General features: G+C 43.3%; 1 protein-coding gene across 2 annotated transcripts in view; it reads left to right on the top strand.

The window, feature by feature from the left end:
* LOC111147241 (Rap guanine nucleotide exchange factor 5) overlaps positions 1 to 24,270 on the top strand; it is a 228,526-nt gene that overhangs the window by 144,945 nt on the left and 59,311 nt on the right. For both annotated transcript variants that reach the window (XM_022503165.1, XM_022503164.1), the window contains 2 exons: positions 11,657 to 11,772; positions 12,219 to 12,307. In XM_022503165.1, the coding sequence (XP_022358873.1) occupies positions 11,657 to 11,772; positions 12,219 to 12,307 (205 nt within the window). The remainder of the gene's footprint in view (positions 1 to 11,656; positions 11,773 to 12,218; positions 12,308 to 24,270) is intronic.

Raw genomic sequence — 24,270 nt, 5'->3', positions numbered from 1 at the left:
AGTCAGAATCAAGTGTCGTTTCTGTGATGGGTGAGCTGAGTCCATTAATCAGACCATTTGCCTCTGTCTGACTTTGGAGCACTGGTTCTTAGCTACTGGTGGCCTAGATCTCGTCCTTTGGTTCTGCAGACTTGTAGCTTGAATTTTCCTCTCTGCCCTAACCTGCTATCTGGACTGAGTCCCTCTGTGGCTGAACCTCTGCCTCCTTACCTCTCCCAATCTCTCTGTCCTTGATCTTGGGCCATTCTGATATACATACTATCAGTACACCTATCCATTATTCACCAGGCCATTCATTCATTTAGGAGGTACTGTTGTTCTGACAGTGACAACAGCCCAGAGAATGAAACAGATCAAACCCATGTTCTCATCCAGCTAATATCAGAGTTGAACTTGTCCTGCCACTTCTCCTTTCTATTCTCCCCTTCATCCTCACCCCCAAATCTGCTTTTCAACCAAAAATTTTTATACTGGAACTAGAGGAGGACTTTCTGGGAAATATTTATCAAAATCTAAGTTTTTATGGTAAAAATAATATCCGTGTGGTCCAACAACTTTCAAGGGTCACCTGGGGAGTGTCAGGTATGAGGCATGTTGTGGGGCTGGAATTGCAGTAAACTGATGGAGGAAGACTGTGAAGACGTGGAAGGCTGCAGGAATGAGATTAAGTCAGTTGGGTAATACTGACATGTCCTACTCAAGAGCTGCTAGATCTTTGAGTTGCTTTCCTGAAGCAAGATGCTGGACTCCATTCCTGGTGTGTTGACCCCAGCTTCTCTGGGACCAGAAAGGCATCATTGTATCCACATCCTCTCCTCCATTTCCACCTCTGATCTGTGCTGCCAGCCCAGCACTCCTGACTCCTGCGGACTCTGTCACGCGGGTGCTCTTGGCTGCCACCTCCAAATGGGACCTGGCCCATGGGAGCCACTGCTGGACATCAGAGTGTAGGAGGACAGGAATATCAGGTGTTGGTTGTTCCCACCTCTGTCCCACTTCCTCCTGCAGTTCTGACAGTGACCACACTACTCTGTGATAGCCGCTCCTCCCTGGGATCCTCTCACCTCTCAGGCTCCCAGTGGGATCCCACACTCACTCTCATCCTCTTGCCCTTCAAGCCCAAGGGTGGATAAGCTCTCTGTCTAGGCTTGTTACATCACCATTTTTTTGGGTTAATTTCCTCCAACCTAGCAGCACTTCTGTAAATAGTCCCTTCATTAAACACTTTCAGAACTCTAGCTGAGTATGCCTCTCTCTCTCTTTTTTTCCCAAAATAATCAATCAAGCTAATATGGCATATCACAATATACTTGGGATCAAAAGATATTGACTTTACATTTCCAGATATTTCAGTCTCTTCCCATTTCTTCTCCTCTTTTTGCTCAGTAGGGTTACTTACTGACATTGGCGGATCAAAGTCCTAGGCTTGCCCCTAATATTAGGATTCTTCGACAGCTTGTTTTACATCGTAATAATTACTAGAGGCAATGAAATTTAATAAACACGGTTCTTCCCTAGCAGCCAGAGCTTTCCGTCCAGACATGTTTACCGGTTTCCACTGGAAGTTTGGTCACATTCACTAACAACTTTGTGTTTGCTTTTATACCCATGGAAGTCAGACTGTACCTAGATTTTGTGAGTTTGGGGATGATGAATCCTCTTAGTTCCATTTAGGCTTTAGGTTGAGTTATTAATCTTAATATGTGTGGGATTAAAAAAAAGGAACCCATTGTCATTACTAAAATAGTCTCTTTCTACCTAGAGTAGCCTCTGCAAAGATGTAATTGTCAGGTCAGCACTCTGTGGCTCTCTAAATCCAACCCACCACTCACCTTGACACGCACCTGCTTACTTAATCTCTCTCTTAGTGTATTCTCTTAATCAGGTATGTCTTGCCAGCAATATTCTTTTGACCTTTTTTTTTTTTTAAATTCTGTTTACTTTTTTCCATGAGAAAACAGAGTCATGAGATACCTTGTCAGCAAATTCTATGAAGGTTGTTTTCAGACAAAATTGGTTTTGGCTGGGGAGATTATTTTTTTTCAGATAAGTATTTTAATTCTGCTGTACCCACATTTACGGTACAAGAATAGATGTGGGCATTGGTGGTTTGGTTTTCTAAGCTGTGTGTGAATTTCTGTAGTACAAGATGAGAAGAGATACTGCTAAATCATATGCATCTCTCCTATTCAGGAGAGCCAATATTTTGGGCTTCTGTGGGAAAAGTGAAGTCAAGACAGATGAATTTTTGTAGAATCTTGATGCTGGAAAAGATACCAAGGTCATCTTGTCTGGCCCCCACTCTCCCTGAAGAACCATCTTCCCTTGTTCCATAATATTATTGACAGGCTCTGCTTCAGCCTGAGGGAGAGCTCATTCCACCTCTGTTGTTAAGGCTTCCTTAAATTGAAACATAATCGGCCTCTTTTATCTAGCCACCCACTAATGGAAGGTCACCTTTCTAGAACATCATGAGTAATCCTGTTGCTCTTTCTCCCACAGGAAGGGTAGGGTAGCTCACAGAATGGAAATTACCTACCAGGGTTTCATTCTCCCAAGCTTTTCTTTCTTAGACATTCCAGCTACATAAACTGTACCTCACAAGGCATATTTCTCAGAACCCCTTGTGGCTTCTGGGTGTACCCCAGTGTACCCCAGTCAGCAAACTTCTGTGCCCACAGGCTCATCACAGCCCAATTTTGGGTTTTTCTTTTATTTTTTCCCCTTCTTTTCTTTTTTTTTTTCTTTTCTTTCTCTCTCTCTCTCCCTCCATCCATCCATCCATGCATCCCCTCCCTCCCTTTCTTTCTTTCTTTCTCTCTAAAATTCACATTTTAGTGGGTATAATTCACTATCTTCCCAAGGCAGCTAATGGCACCAGAAGTTCCACCATCCCTAACCTGCATGTCTCTGTGTTACCCAGGTGTGTGGGCACAGGTGCCCAGAGTCTCACTCCTTTGATCCCTGCTGTGTGTGTTTAACTCTGTTCTGGCTAGCACTTCATTCTTCCTGTGGGAAGCTTGAGCTCTGCCCTTGCCTGAGCTGGTTTACTTGTGGTCCTGAAACTATGCTCAGCACTTTTCAACCGTCTTCTCTTTTCAGTCCCTTGATGGGTTTTCCAAATCACATGGGCCATCTAGAACTGAAAACTGGTGGCCCTAGTAGTTTTGAGCCTCACCATGATTGAGACACACCTGTTATCTGACCCCCAAGCAGATTGGCCTGCTTTGGCTAGCAGCACCAGAGTAAACCAAGTCCCCTCCGATAGTTGTAGTCTATAATGTATGTTACTGACCATCTTTAGGGGAACATCTGTGGTTCTGGTTAAGAGCTCTGGTGTTGAGTCTATCCAGCTTCAGTTTCAGCTTTACCACACCTTCACCCTGTGATCTTTCTTGGCTAAATTACTTTATCAAAATGGTTTTAGGGGCACGTGGGTGGCTCAGTGGGTTAAGCATCTGCCTTCGGCTCAGGTCATGATCTCAGGGTCCTGGGACCAATCCCTGCATTGGGCTCTCTGCTCAATGGGGAGCCTGCCCCCTGCCCCCCACCTGCCTCTCTGCCTACTTGTGATCTCTGTCAAATAAATAAATAAAATCTTTTTTAAAAATGGGGTTTTAATAGTATTTACCTCATAGAACTGTTGTTAATGAAAAGATAATGCATGTGCAGCTTTTAGCTTTGGTAAAAAGCTAAATGGTAAATCCTCAGTAAATGCTTATTGTTGTCCATTTATCTGCCTGGGTCGTGGCTTGCTCCCTTCCTTATCGCCCTCCCTAGTGAATCTGTTTGTTGCATATGGCAGTGCTTTTTCCTTATTTCTTGCATTGTGTTTACCTCCATTTCCATGATATTAGCTTTTAGTGGTCTAGTAGTTAACAACTGCGTGACTTTTATTCTTCACAAAATATCGATCATGTATTCTCTTAGATAGGGGTCAACTCTTGGAGCTGCCTTGTAGTGATTTTCACATGAACCAACCTCAGGCCAAGATGCTGAACTAGAACAGGTCATTTTGATCTGATATTTATCATGTAACCCCTTGCCTGTATTTATCAGTGTCCAGTTGGGTGAGCATGCCAGCTGTTCTTTTCAGTTTACCCAATCTGAGTGCCTCGCCCAAGCTGATGGTCAAGATGCAGAACAGCACAAACCAGTGTCACCCACCACCAGAGTAATTTGATGACCCTCCCTTAGGAAGAGCATAGCAAAATGTCCCCTCTATCAGCACCATCTTTGAGAAGGATTCTTTGAGATTTAAGGTGTTATTCTCTTAAGCCTTCACTCTAAAAGGCACATTTACCCATTCATCTTTTTTGTTCATTTATTCATGCAGTGTTCTTTGAGTATCTGTGAAGTGTTAAGACCTCACTGGGAATTCAAAGTTGAAGATTTGGTACCTACCCACAAGTGGGCTTTTGCTTTGTGCTTCTCCAAGTGCTGAGTCACAAGGAGTCCCTCGGTACCATGGGGTCAGAGACAAGGGCCAGCCAAATCAGACTGGAGGCAAAGAGAGGGGTGTTCCTAGAGGCAGCAGTTCTCAAAGTGAACCTTGTGGGATGAATAAAGGTTAGACCAAGAAGGTCGAGAGATGATAGGAGTCATAACAAGCTATTGGCTGTATGTCTTAGTCATTCGGGCTGCTCTCATAGAACACCACAGACTAAGTGGCTTTTAAACAACAATAATTTATTTGTCACAGTTGTGGAGGCTAGAAGTCCAAGATCAAGGCACTGTCAGATTCAGTGTTTGCTGACAGGTTGCTTTCTGGTTCGCAGACAGCCATCATTTCACTGGGTCCTCACAAGGTAGGAGAGGTGAGAGAACGTTCTGGGCACTTGCCCCATTCATGAGTGTTCCACCCTTATGACCTAATCACCTCCCAAAGGCCCACCTCCAGACACTGTTACACTAGGAGTCAGGATTCAACCTAGGAATTTCTGGAGGGGGGCACATTCAGTCCATAGAAAATGCCTTCTTATAAGTAAGTTAGCATCTTCAGACACTGTTTTCATGAGCTTGAGGGAAAACAGCGTTGCAGTTTTTGTGACTTCTTGATCGCCAAGGCATCACGCCACGTGAGTCTTTGCGTTCTCCATTTGAAAGGTTCTCTAGTGCTCCCTGTTTCAGGAGGGTTTGGTGATGGAGCACAAGGCCGTGTGAGTTGCTGAAGATCCTGGTTGGGGCCAAGCAGGAGGGGGAGAGTAGAGGATACAAAATAAACATCTTGGCCAGTTCACAGTTTAGCCCACAGTTTGACCTGTTCATATCCACTCCCTTTTTGTATGCTCTAGACCAAGGGACAGTACCATTTAGTGAATGCCTTCCTGATGCTGTCCTGCTTACATGGCTTCTTATATATTTGTTGCATGGGAGCTTGGTTTCATAGATGGAATAAATAATTATAACACTAAAGTTCAAAGCACAGTTAGCTCTTGTGATGAGCAGTGTAATAGGAAAGTGACAATGGAGGGTGAGGGAAGCCTTGCAGTGAGAAAAACCTTTGAGCCCTGCAACATGGAATTCTGCCGTTTTGAGGCAATTCACTCCCTCTCTTGCTTGTTCATTAATTGGTATGTACAGTAAACCTTTATCAAGTGAATATCATGTGCCCTGAGCTGTGTGTTAGAGAGATAGAAGGCACAGTCCCTCCTCTCAAGATGGCGTCATTTAGTGGAGAACACGGAGAGCAAATGAATAGAGGTCACTGTGAGGGTGTCATGATCAGGTTCCTTCGGGCATCTTGTCTGGATGGAAGGTGTTAGTGGCAGGACTTGGAAAGCAGTTTTGAGATGATAAGTAAAAGTTCCATCATATGGAATGGTTTGCACTTCTTGGTATTCATAGACTTGAGTGAGACTGATGACTCTGGACTCTACCTAGAAAAATGTGCTTACACATAAAAATTTTAGATACTTTCAGAGGGTTCTCTGAATCCCTAAAGCCCCTCCATGAACCCCCAGTTAAGCACTCTTGTAAGAGTTTATGCTCATAGAGCAACAGGGACACAATGCCATAGAGAATCTTGATGGCTGCTTTATGTGAGTATTTGGAGAGGAATATTTTCCATTATCTGTGATAATGGAAAAATCAAGCAAGTAGTTGTGAGAACTCCATGAGGCCTGAGAAATCCCTTAGTAATCACTTTTTTTGCTAGTGCTGGTGAGAAGTGAAAATATAAATACAGTCAGAAACTTGGTTCGGGATAATACAAATTAAGACCTGCTAAACTGTGAGCATTGATTCTTCACCTTATTTTTTGACAATCCATAGTTTTATTATTAGGTATTTTCACCCTAAAAATAAAAGTCTTTCATGTGAATAAATGAAAGAAAAGAAGTTTGATTTAGAAGTACAAAAGCTGATCATGATCACTGAAGTTAATCTAAAGTAAGTCAAAGGTACTTGTTCTGTATAATTCATTCAGAATTGACAGGCAAGATAGCAGTATAGCCTGAAAAAGGAAATAAATAAGAGCTACCCACCCAAAGAATGGCACAAAGACGAGGAACAGGGTCAACTTGAAAGCCTGCTTCTGTCTTCCTGACCCTGATGGGCTCTCTTCAGTGGTCCTTTGATTCTGTGACCCATCAACCTTCCCCGTTGGCATTTATTGCCCCCCACACACACACCATTTCAGCTGAGGACACCTGTCTGGTTTTGCATTTCCCCTCCTTCCCCACTTCCCCATTTATCCTAAATCACATCCCATAGGCAAAGCTGGGAAGATTCCATCTGGCCCAACTTTCAGTGTTTCTCCTTCTTCCCGCCATCCCTTCAGGAGCGTAGGGAAAGAACTGCTTTCTGTAGATCTGGGGGCTCATGTATATTTTGGGAAGAGATGGGAATTTTCACTGACATGTACAAAGCAGGGCTGAACACCACAGGCAAAGGCATGGAGGAGTGTGGTGCCTTCTGGGAATACACCCTATGCCCCTCGTCACCTATCATACCATGGTCACACCTGCAGAAGCCGCTTCTCTCCCGAGGCCCATGCTCCCTGCTCAGGTCATCTTTCCTTCCCTCCAGATGCTGTTCTGCTTGCTGCAGAAGCTTTATTATCTACCTCCTACTTTATCATCCTTTGAGCCCCGTTTCCCGCAGTCACTTTCAGAAACATCCCTTTGTGTGACTTTCTCATCACCCTAACAAGGAAATGCTGTGTGTGTGTGTGTGTGTGTGTGTTGTTGACTCCAGTGATCACCGTCTCCGTGCCCCTCCATACCAGTGGCCAGGCAGCATCCTCTAACTGTTGTCAATGTCCTCTAGCCAGAGGCCCCCGGGACACACCTGTAGTTGGACAAGCTGGGTCTGCTGCCCATTGCTGAGGGGGAGACCTCACACTCTGGGGAGCCATGGAACCGATCAGAATGAGAGGGTGCTAGGAGAAAGGACCCCTAGGACTTGGGTTTGTGTCCAGTGATTAGGGGGAGGGTTTAAAGAGGCAGGGCTTTGCCGTCAGGAAATGGGGTAACTCTGACTCGCTGTCATGAGTCTTACCTGCAGGGAAGGCAGACCAGAACAAAACTGAAATGTAGTTGGGAAAGCAGCAGCAGTTGCTCATTACCTGGGCTTTTTGGTATTTTCTGGCTTGGCCAACATTCGTGCTTCGTCTGTGTTCAGGTGTGATTACCGTGTGGCTGTGTGTCTCTCTTGTTCCATCGCGGTCACAGATCGGCCTTTCTGATGCTGACTTTCCGCACAGTTGCTGATGCTCCCAGGACAAGCCCAGCCTAGCAGTGGGTGCCGGGCCAGCTCGCGAGTGCCAGGGGCTTCACCAGTCTGAACTGCTCCACTTCACGTATTTGCCTTCTTGGTCTAAGCTTGTGCCTGCTTCCTCGTCCCACCCTTCCAGCCCCCTTAGCTCCTGTGGGGCCTCAGCCCCTCCATGTTGTCCCAGTTTATCAACTTCTTCTCGGCTCACTGCTTTCCCTAGCCAGACAGACCCTGTGTGGTGATGAGCGACATTCCTTGGTTGTCCCGTCCTGTCGTTGCCTTTGCCAGCCCCTTCTTCTGGGTGGGCCCCATCAGACACTGTTCCCCTCTAAGGTTTGTGGGCCCTTCAGCAGAGAGACATACAACCGTCAATGTGTGTTTCTACCCTCAGCAGTCCACAGAGCTGCCTAGCAATGCTCTTTTTCATAACTTGTTGATCCCCTGTTGTACCCCTGGAAGCCGTGTGTTCACCATCTTCACCCTGAACCCCCTCCTTCCAGAAGGTAGTCTCAATCCCCCCTCTACTAAGAAGACAGAGCCATCTCATAGCCTCTACTGTGGCTTCCTTATTTTCCCTACTTTATTTTTTTCTAAGTCTCCACCCATCCTTCCCTTGAACCTCTCTGAGGGAAAGAAATATTCATCCTTGTTTAGCCTGCCCCCTCCACTATGTTCCTGACCTTGTCCCCTCTTCTCAGTATCTGCCTTCCCCAGCCCTACAATCCCTGCAGTGTGACCCCTTCCTTTCACAATGCAATTCCAGGAAGTGGTCTTCTCTGTCTGTGGACTCCCTCCCCGTTCAGTCACACCTTAGCCGTTCTCTTCTCACCCCCGGACCAAAGGGAGCTCATCATCTCTTTTTCTTAAACTTAATCTCTGTAAACTCTATAGCAACAGACTAGAATTTTCCTTGAATCTCTTGAGACTATCCCCTCTAGATTCTCCTGACTCATCTTGGTTTTACTTCATCATCCCAAGACTCTGACCCTCTACCTATTCCCCAACTTTCTGTGGTTTTTTTCCTTCCCCTATACCCATCTTTATAGTTCCCTTTCTCTCCTGTTTTCTCTTAACAATCTCAGCCATTCCCAAAACTTGAATAATTCACAAATTTTTCTCTGCCCTTGACCTCTGTTAGAAGCCTAGTTCAGTATTTCTAACTGCCTGCTGTGTATCTATAGCATGATAGATTATCGGTACTAAAACATCACTTATCTGAAACTAGATTCATCAGTCTCACCAGAACCAGAGTCTCTGTATGTTTTTGTCCCATTTCATGGCATTCCCATTCTCTGTCACTGACAATCATCTTAACCATCATATCCCATGGGTTCTGCCTTTGCGTTGTCTCTCCCATTTGGCCTCATCTTAGGGTGCTTGCCGAGTTAAAGTTATGTTGTTAGGGAGCCTATTAACTTGTTAGTTAAGGGCAAGGGACTTGTCTTACTCTGCTTGTCACTCGGTGTCCAGCTCAGCACCTCCTTACCCATGGACACCATCACTATTTGTTGAGTGAACAACTATAAATTAAGCATTTTAATGCTTTGCTTGCTCTTCATGAACTGTTTGTCATTGAACAATTTTCCATCATGAGAGCTCTAAATACTTTCATTCTTCACCAAGCAAGCACCAGAACAAAGTTTCATGCTCAGAACCCCAACCACGGTACTTCTACTCTTTTTCAGAAAAAGCAATTATTAGGTGAGCGTGCGTGGGTCATGAAGCACTCACCTGACCTTCCTTGTTGAAAGACAGAATACCTAGGATTATTATATTTTCATGGCATTTTTAGATCACTTACATCTCCCTTTATACATTGATTTTTCTGCTTTTTCTTTTCTTTATTTTTTAACAGGTTTTCAAAATGGAAACGATCACTATGACATAAGATGCTATTGATAGTACATCAATATGATTCAGCTGTTTCCCTGCCCAGCAGAGTGTGGCTGCTCTCTGCACAGCCTTGTAATACATATTAGTTACACAGACATTAGGGAAGCCGTTCCCATCCATATGTATGTGCGTGGCCCATGGAAGTTAATAACGCCATATATCACGTGCATGTAGAATGTAAAATGTACTTCACAATGACAGCAGGCTCATAGAAAATGAATATTGGCTTACGATGAGAGGAAAACCAGGGAAAGATTTTTATCCTTTCAAATCCACTGTTGAGTGAATTATTCGTTTCTGTGTCTCAGTATCGCAGACCCACATTCTGCCTTTTTTTTTTTTTTTTTTTTTTTTGGTCAATATATGCCCCTCTCTCCAGCCACCTTATTTCACTTCAACTACATGGATAACAAAAGGACCCCTTTGGAGAAATGAAAGATAGCAATTACACATTGGTATTCATGTTACAGGAGTCACACCGCCATCCTCAGGGAGTTGAACAATGAATATCCAACATTAATTGCCACAGTAACTGAGCATCTGACCTTGCTGAAATGTAATACACCAGTTTTACATAGTAAAATTATTTGCCACTAAAAGATTTTTTAAATTATCATAAAATTATATTGTTTCGAGTGACCAATAATTTTTATTTTTGTCTCTACATTTTCTTGGGAGCCAGGACATCAGCAGTTGCAAGCATAATTTTATCACCAATTTGGTTGACAATTATGGCAAGGTTAGTGCCTTTGTATTTTTAGGAAAGATGGATAAAATACATGGACATCCCTGGTAGATCTACGGAACTGATTAAGAATGAACAATGGACATAGTACATTTTACCCACTGGGGAGAAAAAAAAATTTTTTTTTTCTTTAATGTTTGCACCTAATTATCAGTTGGATTTTCTGCCTGTGGCAGAGACATGCTAGGAACTCTGGGGCATTTTTCCCTTTTGAAAGAACTGATATCATTTTTAAGGTGAAGCCTACCTAGTGTCAACTTTTCTTGCCTTCCTCTTTTGCCCAAATCCTCAGAAATACAGAAGCTAGCTTTTCTTACTTGCATTTCACAGTTTTTTTTTTTTTTTTCCCCTGGGCTACCTTACCCTTCCTGGGTGTCATACACTGGTAGAATTTCACACTCTATCCTCTGGAAGTGTTCATCACTCAGGGTCAGCCTCCACACTGCTGGGTCAGCAGTGAGCCGGACTCCAACAGAGCCACGTCAGCGGACCACACGAGCTCTGGGCCATGGAAGCTGTGTGTGCAGAAATGAATGATTGTTCAGCCTGCTCTCCTTTTTAAAAGGGACTGAGGTGAAGAAAGTCAGTGCACTCACCCGCGACATGCGAATTTCAGCCCAGATGAGAGTCTAACTAGAGATCCATTTTTGCTTGTATTCTGGCAAAACTGGGATAGGATAAATTTGAAGTCCATCTTCTGTCTCTGGGGGTGGGGGGGGAGGGGTTGGGGGGAATGAACTGAGTGATAGAATGGGTAGTTTTTTGCCCACCTTCTAAAGTAGGGCTATGAAGAATACTTAATATGGCTTGCTTATTGTTTTAGTGTTTTAAATGATTTATGACTTTCCAGTTTTAATACAGTGAATATTTAATAAGCATTAACAAGATAAAAGAGAATACATATGCAATGAGCATGTTGTGTCTTTTGAAACTTTGAGCTTTGGATGCCTTAATTCAAATCACTCAGGTAGTTTAAATGCAAGCTCTCCGAATCCCAGCCCCACTTTATTTCTTCCCATTTCCTTGACAGTATTTATGTCTCCCTAATACTTGTCTGTGCCTATAGAATCTGAACCCAGACACTCTACCATCAGAGGGAGATTCTTGCCCTGACTCCTCCTTTTTTTCAGGATCTTTCAAGTAATCCTGGTGGACAGCGACTTGAGAAAACGCGGCTTCGGTTTGGCCCCTGTTTGAAGGGCTGGGTTTGTTTGGTTTTGTTCTTGTGTTTGTTGGCGGGTTTGACTAATTTTCTCTCCCCTTTGTGCCCCGTCCGTCGCCCCCCGCTCCCCACGAGAGCAGGATGACGAAGTGGCGACCGTTGAGGTGAAGGAGCAGGAGCGGAACGTCCTGGTGCTGAAGAGGGTGCAGAGCTGCGGCCCGGCCCCCCCAGCCGGCGGCGCCGAGCGGGATTGGAGGTGAGTTGGCCCCGCGGCGCGCGCCCCGCTCTCCTCGGCCCTGCCCGCCTCCCCTTCCCTCGCTCCGTCCCCCTCGCTCCCGCTGCCTGGCGGCCCTCCCTCCCCCCTCTTCTCTCCGCCTCTCGAGCGTTCTAGCTGACTGCAGAGCTCTTGGCAGCCAGATGGACTCAGTTCCCGGCGAAAGGACAGACATGGCAAGATCTTTGCGCTCTTAGGGGATGCCTTTGTTGGTAGCCGTTCACAATGGGCAGCTCCCGGCTGAGGGTCTTGGACCCTCAGCTAGAGAGGAAGGAATCCGCCGCGCTCTCGGACCGAGAGCTGCCCCTGCCTACCTTCGATGTGCCTTATTTCAAATACATTGACGAGGAGGACGAGGACGATGAATGGAGCAGCCGCTCGCAGTCTTCCACCGAGGATGACTCGGTGGACTCTCTGCTCTCTGACAGATACGTGGTCGTGTCCGGGACCCCCGAGAAGATACTGGAGCACCTTCTGAATGACTTGCACCTGGAAGAAGTCCAGGACAAAGAAACAGGTAAGGGCAGCCGGTGTCTCCAGCTTCCAGACCCACCGCGGCGTTCGCCCTTGTCAGTCCCCTTAGGGGCAAGGCTCGAGCCGCAGCCCAAACCGGCAGGGGCAGAAAGAGCATTTGCTCTGTGCACCTCCCCGCTTGGCCTCGTGCTGTTTTGTTGCAATCCAGTAAATGGACACATGGAGAACCACGCAGCTGCCTGGGAAGTCGCTGTACAAAGAAAGCCGTAGGAAGGCAGATGTTCTTGTGTCTTTGGCAGTTTTTACCAAATCTCACCTAAAGGCAGTTGGCAAGAGGTTAGCGTTTTAATAGCCAGTGTTCTCTGGGAAGAAATACAAGGGACGAGCATTCACCTGGCCTGTGGGAAGCCCTGAGCTGAGGGGAGCAGCCTCCCTGTGGAAATGTCAACAATTAATGCAACTACTCAGCAACTGTCAGGGTAGCAGCAACTTCTGCCTTTTTCCAGGTAGTTTACGCACTGCTCAGAGCAAGCTCGGCTGTGCAGGATATCCTACTCGTAGCTTCGCAGACCAGAAACTGTAATTCACTGAAGTCTTATTGATCAGACTTCTTGTCCTTTTCTAGCTAATCTGGGAGCCAAGTACCCATTTAGCTTTGTCACCCTTGCACTTTGGGAAACAGTACCATTGCGTGTACAGAACACCCTAACTATGCTTCCTTTATCACCAAAGGGCAAGTACTTACTTCTCTTCACCAGAATTTGTCATTTGTTCCAGCGTGGAACAATCATTCCAGTGAATGGGCCTCTGGCTGCAGCCTGGATTCTGTAACTTGATATCCTGACTAAAATGTGCTGTTTGCTGCTAGCAGAGCACCTGTGTTCGTGGGTTGAATTCCTACAGAGTAACACCTTAGGTTTTTTCCCTCATAGGAAGGATTGTGAAATGACTGTGTAGGTGGGAGCAAGTTTCCTTGGGTCCTGGTAGGTTTTTGTCTGAATCTAATTGATATCTGACTCTAAATTGCATTATAAAGGACATGAAGAGAAACGAAGTTGTGTGAAGTATGTAAATGGGCTTAAAAAAAAAAAAAAAGGAAAATGACCCAATCCCATATCCTACAGTAATGTTATACTTTGATCTCAAAAATCAAATAGATACTTTATTTTGTACAAGTTGGGGTGGGGGAAATCAGTAGCTATCATTTATACGCAGCCTAAAAGAAAAACATTCTCATGGCGTTTGCTGGGTTGTTTTTGTATGTCTGTTGGTTAATATTTCGTGCATTTGAGCACTATTCCCATGTTCTGCTTCATCAGATATAATCATCATGGAACCAGGCATCATTTTCCATGTACTGATTACCAGGCTGCTTTACACAGGTGGTTTGGACTAGATTACAGGCAAATAAATAATCTGCCGCAAAGGGGACACCTTTCAATGTGGATAGATGTTTCGGGGGATTAAATGCTTGCTTCTTCTTAACAGCGCCACAGTTCTGGTCTGTGATGTGAGAGACTCTGTCTAGATCATGTGAGTAAGTGTAAAAATTATTAAAGCCAGTATTAGGCCTAACTTGATTTCTTCTTTTCTTTGTAATTGTTGGTGGTTTTTTGAGAAAGATGGCCTAATGCCCATAACAGGTTCCCACTATCTATCTAACACCGGGAATGAAAAGTCTCTTGGATGACTGTACTAATGCCAGGAGTTGCCTGCTGCTGGAAACAGTGTTGTGCATGGTGTCTAGTGACTGTTACACCTCGCCTGTGACCACATATGTCACTCTAGCCCAGTGCCCAGCAAAGCAAAGCAGCCCAGAGCTCAGTGGTTTGCCCTCAGCAGGGCAGGAGGAGGCCTTTTGGGGTCAGCCTCCCCTCGTTCCTACTCATTTCCTCAGAGTTTTCAGAGGGTGCATGAAACTTCGGGTTTTTGTAGTGATACTTGAAAGAAAGCATGGTAGCAACTTTTCCTGTGATTAACAGAGAACTTTAGGAAAAGGAAGAGTCAAATGTAGAGAGAGATTGATGAGTACGTAATAGGGAGGCCTAAGTGAAGTCACGTGTGGTTCTCCAAAACGTCACATTCCAGCACTTGGAGAAGACACAACAGAAAAGCTGCCGTGTGGTTTTTGTTGCCAAAATAAAAAGATATATCATATATGTAACAGTAAAATGAATTCCTTGGGCACCTTGAGGAAAAGAGGGTTGTTAGTTTGTTCTAGTTTGAATACTAAATGAATCACATATTTAAAGGAATTGAGGCCCCTTGTTACCAACAGAGGTGAATTCTCGTTCTTTATTTCGGTCAGGCCAGCAACCCTCATTATAAAAGGCCTATGTGTGCAAGAGCCTAATAGCATCGTATAAACATATGGAAGACAGATGGAGGAAAATGAGAAGGGGCCGCAATAAAAGTATAGAGCAGCGTTTTTATGTTCTCAAGCACCCCTTTTAGGGAGCGGGAGCCATATGGGGCTGGCTGGAGCCATCTGGTGGTGGTCCACATGGCCCCGACTGCAGTGAGGAGGAAAGGGTACATGGGAGGCTGAAGTGCTCCCATGGACCAGTATGAGCCTGTTCTGGATTGTTACATTCCTGTGCCCACCAGAGGCGAGGGAAAATAACGGAGCAAGAGATGTGAGTCATTTCCCATCTCTTTCCCACAAAAGTCACTTAGTTGTGAAAATGGAAGTACAAGGCCCGATAGAAGAGACCTTCTGTGCTCACAGAGGAGCGTTGAAGTGATGACTCATCAATATGGATGTGCAAGTGGAAAAACGTTGACTTAATTGAATGGAATAGGAAGGAGAATGCCAGAGCTATTGACATAATGGGATCCTGTTGCCACCTGAATAAAGAAGGGAAAACAAGCGTTCCTACGGTATTCTGTCACCAAGTCAAGCTGAGCTTTCAAAGCAATCACATTAGAAATGCTTAAGAGCAACCTACTAATGGTTTTCCCAAGTGATTCGATGCACACAATGAATGCCCTGTGTGTTTTCATCATTCCCTGTAGGCATACCTTTCCTCCCTTGTAGGACCTGGCATAAGGAGTCTTTCCAGGAATAGCTGTAGAATGAATGAATGAATGAAAGAGTGAGTGAGCGATTCTTCATTGTTTCAAATGGAAAAACTATCTGAGTCTGTCCACTGGTTATCTATTTATGAACATGGATCGTGATGGAAACAGCTTTCAAAGGTGACCTTTTCTGTCAAGGTTCAGGTTTTGGCTTACACCTTTGGAATGGTAGAGAAAAATCAAGCAGCTTTGTCTTTCATCTTCCCAGATGTAGGGGAGACGTTGTTGAGCACTCCCAGCCCAGGAGAATTACAGGCAAAAAAAGCAGGCAAGGAGAAAGAAAAACAAGGAGTTGTGAGTAGAGGAGCTGGAGGGAAGGACGAGTGAGTTGCCTCCAGCCAGCCCTGGTCTGTGGGGTCTTCCGGGGCTCCTGCTCCGATTTAACTCTTCCCGCTCCGCTCCGTGGAAAGGATAGAGTATGTTTTCTTTAGGGCTGCTGTTGTTGGGAATAGTAACTTCTGGTTCAAAGCGATGGCAGGAGGGTTGGGGGGATTATGTATTGGATGGATTGCATAGGGAAAAACCTTATTGATTTTTCCCTCTGAAGCCGCGTTATGACAGGTCCATCTTAGGGAGAACCCAGGAGGAAACACATTATCGGCTGGCCTCTTTTCCCCCCATTTTCTTATTCTTTATTCATACTTTCGAAGCAAATGTGCTTAAGGGTGTGGGTTTTTAAGAAAAGCAAATGAAGGGAGAATAGGATAGCAGGAATAGGTAAAGCCAAACGACTCATTCTTATTCAGTTGACCTGCTTTCTTCAAGGTGTGACTGGTTTCATTACTCAGGCATATTCTGTGGATGGGACTCAGGGTGAAAGCGCCTGCTGTGATCACGTGTTACTGGTTGGCTTTCAGCAGCCCCTCGTAGGGTGAGCATATCATTGAGAAACTGAGTCCTTTACCCTTGAAACAAGGCAACGACCTCTGTGAACGTACCTGCCTTACATCATAGGGGTGTCTCACTCCATTGGTAGAGTCCAATTACTCCGTTGCCAGCTTACTGGTGGCTTTTTTAGAGTAATGCACCGACAGAACCTTGAGGAAAGCGAGGACAGGCACTGGTTTTTATGAACTACTCTGTCTTCTTCCCAGCTAGCACCAAGCCCGTCCTAAGTGTTGGATGCATGTTTCTTGTAAGAAAAATTAAGAAGGGTTTTTCCCTGGTCATTGGAAAGACAGAAGACAACTTAGGTGAACTTCTTCCTTGATCTCTTTGCCTTTTAGGATTTCTAGAAAGATGTTTGGCATTTCTTTCCCAGACTTCCTCTTGCAGGTAGCAAAGACCTCAATGACCATGTAGCAGCTTAGCTTGTGCAAGCTAAACATCACTGAGGCTAGACCCAGAAAATTTTTAGATGGTGATAAATCACTCTGTGGTTTTGAGCAATTCAGATGCATCTAAAATTATCTTGTATGTATCTTTTGTTTTTATTTTTATAATGTCCCATAACAAATAGACCAGTGGATCTTACACACTAGGGGCACATGGGGCACTTTTTAAAAATACAGCGCCTGGGTCCCACTCTGGAGGTTCTGATTCAGTTGACCTGAGATGGGATCTAAGCCTTCTGGGCTTTAAAAGCTCCCAGGTGATGCTAATATGCAGCCGGATGTGAGAGCCGCAGAAACAGAATATTGACCTTGTCTCATCTACCTTCCTCCAACTTTTAAAGATTTATTCCACGTTTCAAAGAGTTGCAAATATAGATCTGCCCTGGAGAGTTAAGGGCCTCAGTTCCCTTTTCCTCCACCTCCCCTGTATCCCCCACCTCCTCTCCAGGGCTTCATGTCCACTGGTCAGCCTCATGTCCACTGGTCCCTGCCTCTGCAGTCTGAGAAGTTCACAATTTACACACCTGCACTGCTGGTCCACCCCTTGAAATCATTTTGAAAAGAAACTATCAGAGGAGACAGAGGTACTGGACACACAGCTGTTGAATTTCTCTACTCTTGGAATGAGGAGCGGTGATATGTAGTGAACAAAACCCATCTGGATTTTTGCCAGGGTTCTGTCCTGCCATAAAAATCCCTGGGTGGCCCTTGGGTCTCACAGCCAAGACACCTACTTCTGCAAGAAATCAGACTTTAAGAAAGGAGAAAATTCACATAGCAGAGGAGAAAGGGAATGGAAATAAGTTTCTGAGGTCTTGGGTCCCAGATCTGGGCTCCAGTAATAAACCAGCCTGAGACGTTAAGCAAGTCATACAAACAATCTTCGGATGGTCTTTCATCGCTAAAACACCTTGATTCAAAGGGATCTACATCAACCTCTTTCCAAATGTCACACAGCCATGAAATTCTAGATCTGGAGGAGAGACCCTAGAATTCATGTAGACAGTTTCCAGAAACTTGTGGTCGTTTTATGCTGAAATCACCATCACTTTAGCCATTGCACAAGGACACGGGCTATTCAGTCTACGTCTGTATTACTTACGTCACTGCTACGTTTCTTTGGAATCATACGGCAGTTAGAATGTTGATGGAGGAGGAAGCTTGGAACCCATTGTGTAGTGGCCATACCTGGTGATGATTTATGTGGGTTCATGTATAACTTTGTTCATTGGGAAATTTCTTAAGCTTTTTGAGAAATTATGTTATAACATTTCCAAAGAATGGCTTTGATTTATCACCTACTAGTAAAATCCATTTACCAAATTATATTACCAAGCCATCTTGAGATAATTCAGAAAGAGTCTGTTGCCAAGGAAAAGTGGCAGTTTTCCCCCAGTGGTGAAAGATACTGCATCGTATCCCTTATACTGGCCATCCCCCTGTAATTTCTTTACTTTTAACTTTATACACTGCTTCTGTGATAAAATACAACTGTGCATTTTTAATTACTCAGCATCTATATGCCCGTGTATGAATACCTTAGAAAAATATAATTCCTTCTTTCCGCAAACGTCTTTAACACTTCTCCGTCCTACATGTGGAGATACAGTTGTAAACAAAAGAAACTCCTTACCTTCATGGGGCATATATTCCAGTGGAGGAATTCAAAAATTCCAAAAGAAGAAGTAGGAAAACAGTAGATATTAAATGCTAATCATTATAGACACTATTTTATGATAGCTATATCCACATGTCTTTAAAAATAAGCTAGAGGAGGGACGCCTGGGTGGCTCAGGTCATGATCCCCGGGTTCCTGGGATTGAGTCCTGCATTGGGCTCCTTGCTCAGCAGGGAGACTATTTCTCCTTCTGCCTGCTGCTTCCCCTGCTTTGCTCTTCCTCTCTCTGACAAATAAATGAATTAAATATTTTTTAAAATAAGCTGGAGGATATTTTAATGTATTTAAAGTATTTTCAAGGTGCCCCTGGGTGGCTCAGTTGGTTAAGTGTCTGACTCTTGATCTCATGGTTGTGAGTTCAGGCTCCACCTTGGGCTCCATGCTGGGCTGGAACCCCACTTTAAAAAATATATATATTTTCAAGAATTAACATGAAACTGTATGCAGCAAAGTTCAGAACAAAAGGAAACAGACTTAATTGAAGAAAAAAAGAAAGAAGTTTGAAGTAGGTATAGGCATCGCTGGCTGGTACTAGCTAGGACTCTAAGCCATAGAATCCATACCCATGGAAATGTTTCATATGAGGCTTTAACCCTCTGACCTGTGAGAACAACTTTTTCATAGGCAAATACCTAGACTAAGTTGTCATTTGAGGTCTTTTTCAGCTTTACGAAACCACCACTTTTAAGTAACCGTTAATTTTGTTTGCAGACATGCTTTAATAAAAAAGTCAACAGCAGCCCAATTCATTAGCACCAACTGCAGCTGCCCTGCATGTGCCTCAGACCACAGCACTGCTGCTCCGAGAAGACTGACTTCTCCAGGTGGAGCAAATGCTTGAAATAGCTGTCCATGGTGACCGTGGAAACCCCAGAGTGCTGTCTAGAGAGCTGGAAGTGCAAGTGTTCATGTTAGAATGTAGTCCATGCTCTGCTGTACAGTCTTTGTACTGTGGGTTTGGTTTGCTCTGATTTGATTTGGTTTTCTGGCAGTGCCCTTCGCTTCCCTCCCTCTTACTGTTGCAGAGAATGTCATGTATTTGCCGACCATAATTGAACACTTAATTTTGACAAATGATGAGGGATTAGAATTGTGTAGAACTTGTCTTTTCGGTTGCCTCATTGATGAAAGCAGAGGACTTGGCCACATGTTGTTGGAGGCCCCGTCCAGATCTGACAGCCAGGATTTGAAGGTTACTCAAGATTCCCCTGCATTTATCCAACCTTCCTTACCATTCGAAGCATTTTAGTACAGGATAATTGTCCCCATCTAATGGACCTAGAGGCTAAGGTAGAAGTTATCTAAACTGCTTCAGAGATAGAATGATCATTTGAAACGAAATGAACTCGGGTGTATCCCTAGCTTTTTCCCAGAGATCATTTTTCCCCCTTAGTGACTAAAGTCATGGATAAAAGGCCTAATTGAAGTAAAAACCTACTATTCAACTTCAGCTATCAACCCCAAATCAGGTGCTTCCACAGCTGCTTAAGAGGGCTCTAATCTTACACAAAGGCCTGCTTCCAGGTTTCCAGCTGTGAGCTGCATGGCCCCTAGGCCAACCGCCTGCTTCCAAGAGGTTACAAAAAGAAGGGGTGTGGAGGAAGAGGTCCTAGTACAGGCGGGTGCAGTCAGCCTGCTCACAGGAGGAGTGATTAAAAATCAGATTTTGCTGTGGATTTTATTTGAGGTGTTCATCCTCTGTACTAATCTATTCCCACCACCTTTAGACATGTGATAGTATGTATGATAACAAGGGAATTGATGCTTTTATGCTGCCAGTAGATTGTGGGTTAATTAATACCCTTGTTGGTAATGAAGCAAGGTGAAATGAAGTGAGACAGAGCTGAAGCATAAGGTCATTAACATACACTGATTAATAATGGAAATGTGGACGTTTTCATTACCGCATAACCAATGGGCAAAGGCAGGTGTGTAATGCATGAGGCTGTGAGTAGGAGGACAGCATACTTTGCGGGCACACAATCCTTGTTGAGAATGCATTTCTTTTAATTGCATCATTTTCATGTTGAACCCACATGACCACTTCTAATACTTGAGGTTCAACTATAAGTCCAGAGCATAGCAGAGACAAACTAAAATATTGTAGGACTATGGAAAGTTAACTTCCAGAGGATCTGAAGATTAAAAAGGGAAAATAAGATGCATGAGGAGCAAGAATTACCTGAGAAATGAACTCTTAAGCCTTTTGACTGTAAGAATGTTGAAAAGCTTGGACATCTGGACAAGTTTCTAGACTTCGTTTTAGAAATTTGGTATTTTTAAGATATTTTAAGAAACAAATCAACTACTTTCTGATGGTTTGAGTGAAGGCCTTGTCCTAGAGCCTGGAGGTGAGACAGAGGGTCTTTGAGGGTCCCCTTCACACTGTATGCTATATGAAATTCACATGTGACTGTTGTCTCTATACAGCCAGTCCTGGTGCTGATGTCCTCAACCCGTGAATCAGGAGGGGTTTTCCATGTAAACTGTAGAAAGGTGTGGAGATGAATGGGCTTTCTCCTTCATTTACCTTTGCACATTTTATTTACTTTATTTCCCTTATTTGCATTTTATCTGCTTTCCCTTCACCTCAAATGCCCAATTTGACACATTGTTAGGAAACAGGAATTTCTTTATAGTTCAGTAAATTTCTAATTTCCTAGAATGGCTGGAGAAAAATTTATTACAAATAGTAAAACACTCTGGTACATGGAAAGTTGCCCTAAGTATATATACATGAGTTGTCAGTTTTTGAAGGATCTGAATATATTAAATTACAGTCTGTTTTTCAATATAAATTATATAGGCCCTATCTGATACGACAGAAACTTCATGTCAAATCATGAGGCTCTGAGAGCCTTCAGCTTTATTATTGTGAGAATAAAATACTGGCTTAAACCTATCTAGTCTCTTTGACATAGGATGGAGGTTGCTTGTGAAACACAGATCATCAGTACAACTTGAATTTTCTCTCATAAAAGTAAACTTGAGAAAGGTAACAGCTTTGTTCAGTTTTCATATTCTGTCTCCCTAACGTATGCCTACTAAGAATCTCTATAGTACAGGGACGCCTGAGTGGCATGGTTAAGCTGCTCACTCTTGGTTTCAACTCAGGTCATGAAGTCATGTCATGAGATGGAGCCCTGAGTTGGGCCCTGTGCTCAGTGTGGAGTCTGCTTCAGATTCTCTCTCCCGCTCCTTCCAGCTCAAGTGTGTGTCCTCTCCCTCTCCCTTTCTCAATAAATAAATAAATATCCTTTAAAAAAGAAGAAGAAGAACCTCTGTAGTACACCTTCTCAGCTTGGTACTAACGGATTTTTGTTCTTGTAAATTGTTTCTTTTCTTTTCTTTTTTTTTTTTTTTTAATTCTTTTAAAAGGAAAATGGGGATGCCTGGGTGGCTCAGTCAGTCAAGCATCTGCCTTCAGCTCAGGTCAAGATCTTGGGGTCCAGGGCGCCTGGATGGCTCAGTGGGTTAAGCCGCTGCCTTCGGCTCAGGTCATGATCTCAGGGTCCTGGGATCGAGTCCCACATCGGGCTCTCTGCTCAGCAGGGAGCCTGCTTCCCTCTCTCTCTGCCTGCCTCTCTGTCTACTTGTGATCTCTGTCTGTCAGATAAATAAATAAAATCTTTAAAAAAAAAAAAAAAAGATCTTGGGGTCCTGGATGGGGCTCTATGCTCAGAGAATGTGCTTCTCCCTCTCCCCCTTCCTCTCCCTCTATCTCAAATAAATAAATAAAATCTTTAAAAACTAAAAAGAAAATGGATTTCTGTTCCTTGAAAAAGAAATGCTATTCTCAAATCTCAAAGTTTCTAAAATTACCATATTTTCCTAGTGAGTTTTGGGTCTTCGGGCATATTTAATGTGGTAATTTAGTGCAAACACGATTTTGTCATGTCCAGCTATATTTCTAGAAACTTGCTTAGATGTGTGATGTCACTCAGGCTCTTTTGGAGGAGCACATTGGAAGGAGCAGATTCGGAAATTCACAAAGACAAGATACTGTGTCAATAGAGTTGACAATCTAGTGATTTTAACAAGACCACAGTTTTACTGTAACAGCAGCGAAAGTTGGAGACGAAGATAATGTTGAAGGATGGAAAATGCTCTTCTTTTTCTCCTCTCTCTCTCTCTCTCAGAGATCTTGTGTGTCATCTCCCCAGACAGCTGAAAGATTTAAAGTGAGATCATCCGTTGTCCTTGTCTTGTATTTTAAAATGCTGTGCCACCTTCCTCAAGCAAAACTAGCATCCTAGCAGGGAAAAAAAAAAAATTGTCCTTTTTCTGTGTAAGAGTGTGTACTTCAGGTAGTCTCCTAAATGTTAGTGAATGGCAATTTGTTGATTATAATCACTGCATGTTAATCTCTCACAGCATGTTTCAATCAAATTATTGCTTCGTTGAAAGGGTGCAGTGCCACATAATTGCTGTAATTGACAAGCACATGTCTGAAAGGAATATTCTTTGAGCAGGAGAATTTTTGCCTTTAACATACCTATAATTGAGCTTTTTCTCATTTCTCTTTGCAGTCTTTCTCATTATAACCTTCCCCTCCCATTTCCCATTATCCTCATTTTCTGCCCTTGGGGCTTTCTTGCTCTACAATTGAAACCATTCTTTTCATTCTGTTTGGAGTTTTTTTGCCTTATACATAAGGCCAATGCCTGGCTGGCAGGCCTTCCCCCATATCTTTCAATAAATATGAAATTAGACAGAATTGTTAAATATGAGTGAAAAGAAAATGTAGAAAACTAAAATATCTTGTAATCCCCAAAATATCTTATTGTAATCTGAATAGTGCTAGGAAATTATTTTTAGAGCAATTCTGCTTCAGAATTACTGCTTCAGACTTACTGTCTTTTCTGCTTCAGACTTACTGTTCTTGTCTGTTTTCTGCATACAAAATACTTTGTGAATCTTTTAAATCCTTTAATCCTATAAATGAGCTTCACTTAATGTGATGATGAAAAGTACAAGTTAGAATTGCCTTTTGAATACCTGGCTGGGTATTTCTGCTTAAATGCTCAGCCTTAAATGAGCATAATTTTTGGTGAATGAGTTGTATATATCAGGACTCATGATAGGTAGTAGTTCTAGTATTAAAGTATCTGGCATACTACTTCAATAATTACATCCCTTTCAATGTCCCTTAAATATACTTGTTAGGAAGAGAGATTTATCTAGTACTTAAAGCAAGTTAGGTTTTTCCCCCCTAAATTTTCTTCTTGCTTGATATCACAAATTTTGTTTTTGTATAACAGGCTTAAATATAACATAAATGGAAAAGAAAAAAGAACATGGTGAAGATATTTTCATCCCTATTTTGGATCTTACCCCCTAGAGTTGGACATATAAAATATAACCTCTTGTTGTCTTGTTTCAGTTTGGTCTGAATTTAAAGGCATCGCAAGCCATTTTTATTTACCACTGTGCTGACTTTTGTAAAAGCATTGTAGTTGGCTCAAGTTCTGCCAATGCTGATTGGCACAATGTAAGCGCACGTCTCAGAGTTATTATGACAATTTACTCTGTTTTACAGTCTCCTAGGGAGAGTGTTTGTTCTTTGGGAAAAAAACATGCAAGGCAAATGTGTCTTCATCAGCATATTCTAGAAATCCACAGTAGTGAGATCAGGATAAAGTCATAATACTTATCTCTCAGTAAATGTACTTTGCTTGCTTTGGATAATAGAGAAACTTAAGAAACAGATCACATTACTCATTGTGTGTTTGAATGCCTAAGAATTTTCTGTGTATATATATTATTTGTTATTAGGTATGGCTGCGTGTAACAGAAAAACAGATGATAACTTAAACAAGGTAAATATACTTATCTCTCATGTGAAAATACAAATAAATGGGGCCCCTGGGTGGTTCAGTAGTTAAGCGTCTGCCTTCAGCTCAGTTCATGATCCCA

The sequence above is a fragment of the Enhydra lutris genome, unplaced genomic scaffold (assembly GCF_002288905.1).
Source record: "Enhydra lutris kenyoni isolate GAN:26980312 unplaced genomic scaffold, ASM228890v2 scaffoldscaffold16, whole genome shotgun sequence".
Classification (NCBI taxonomy): domain Eukaryota; kingdom Metazoa; phylum Chordata; class Mammalia; order Carnivora; family Mustelidae; genus Enhydra; species Enhydra lutris.
This window is presented reverse-complemented; position numbering and strand designations above follow the sequence as displayed.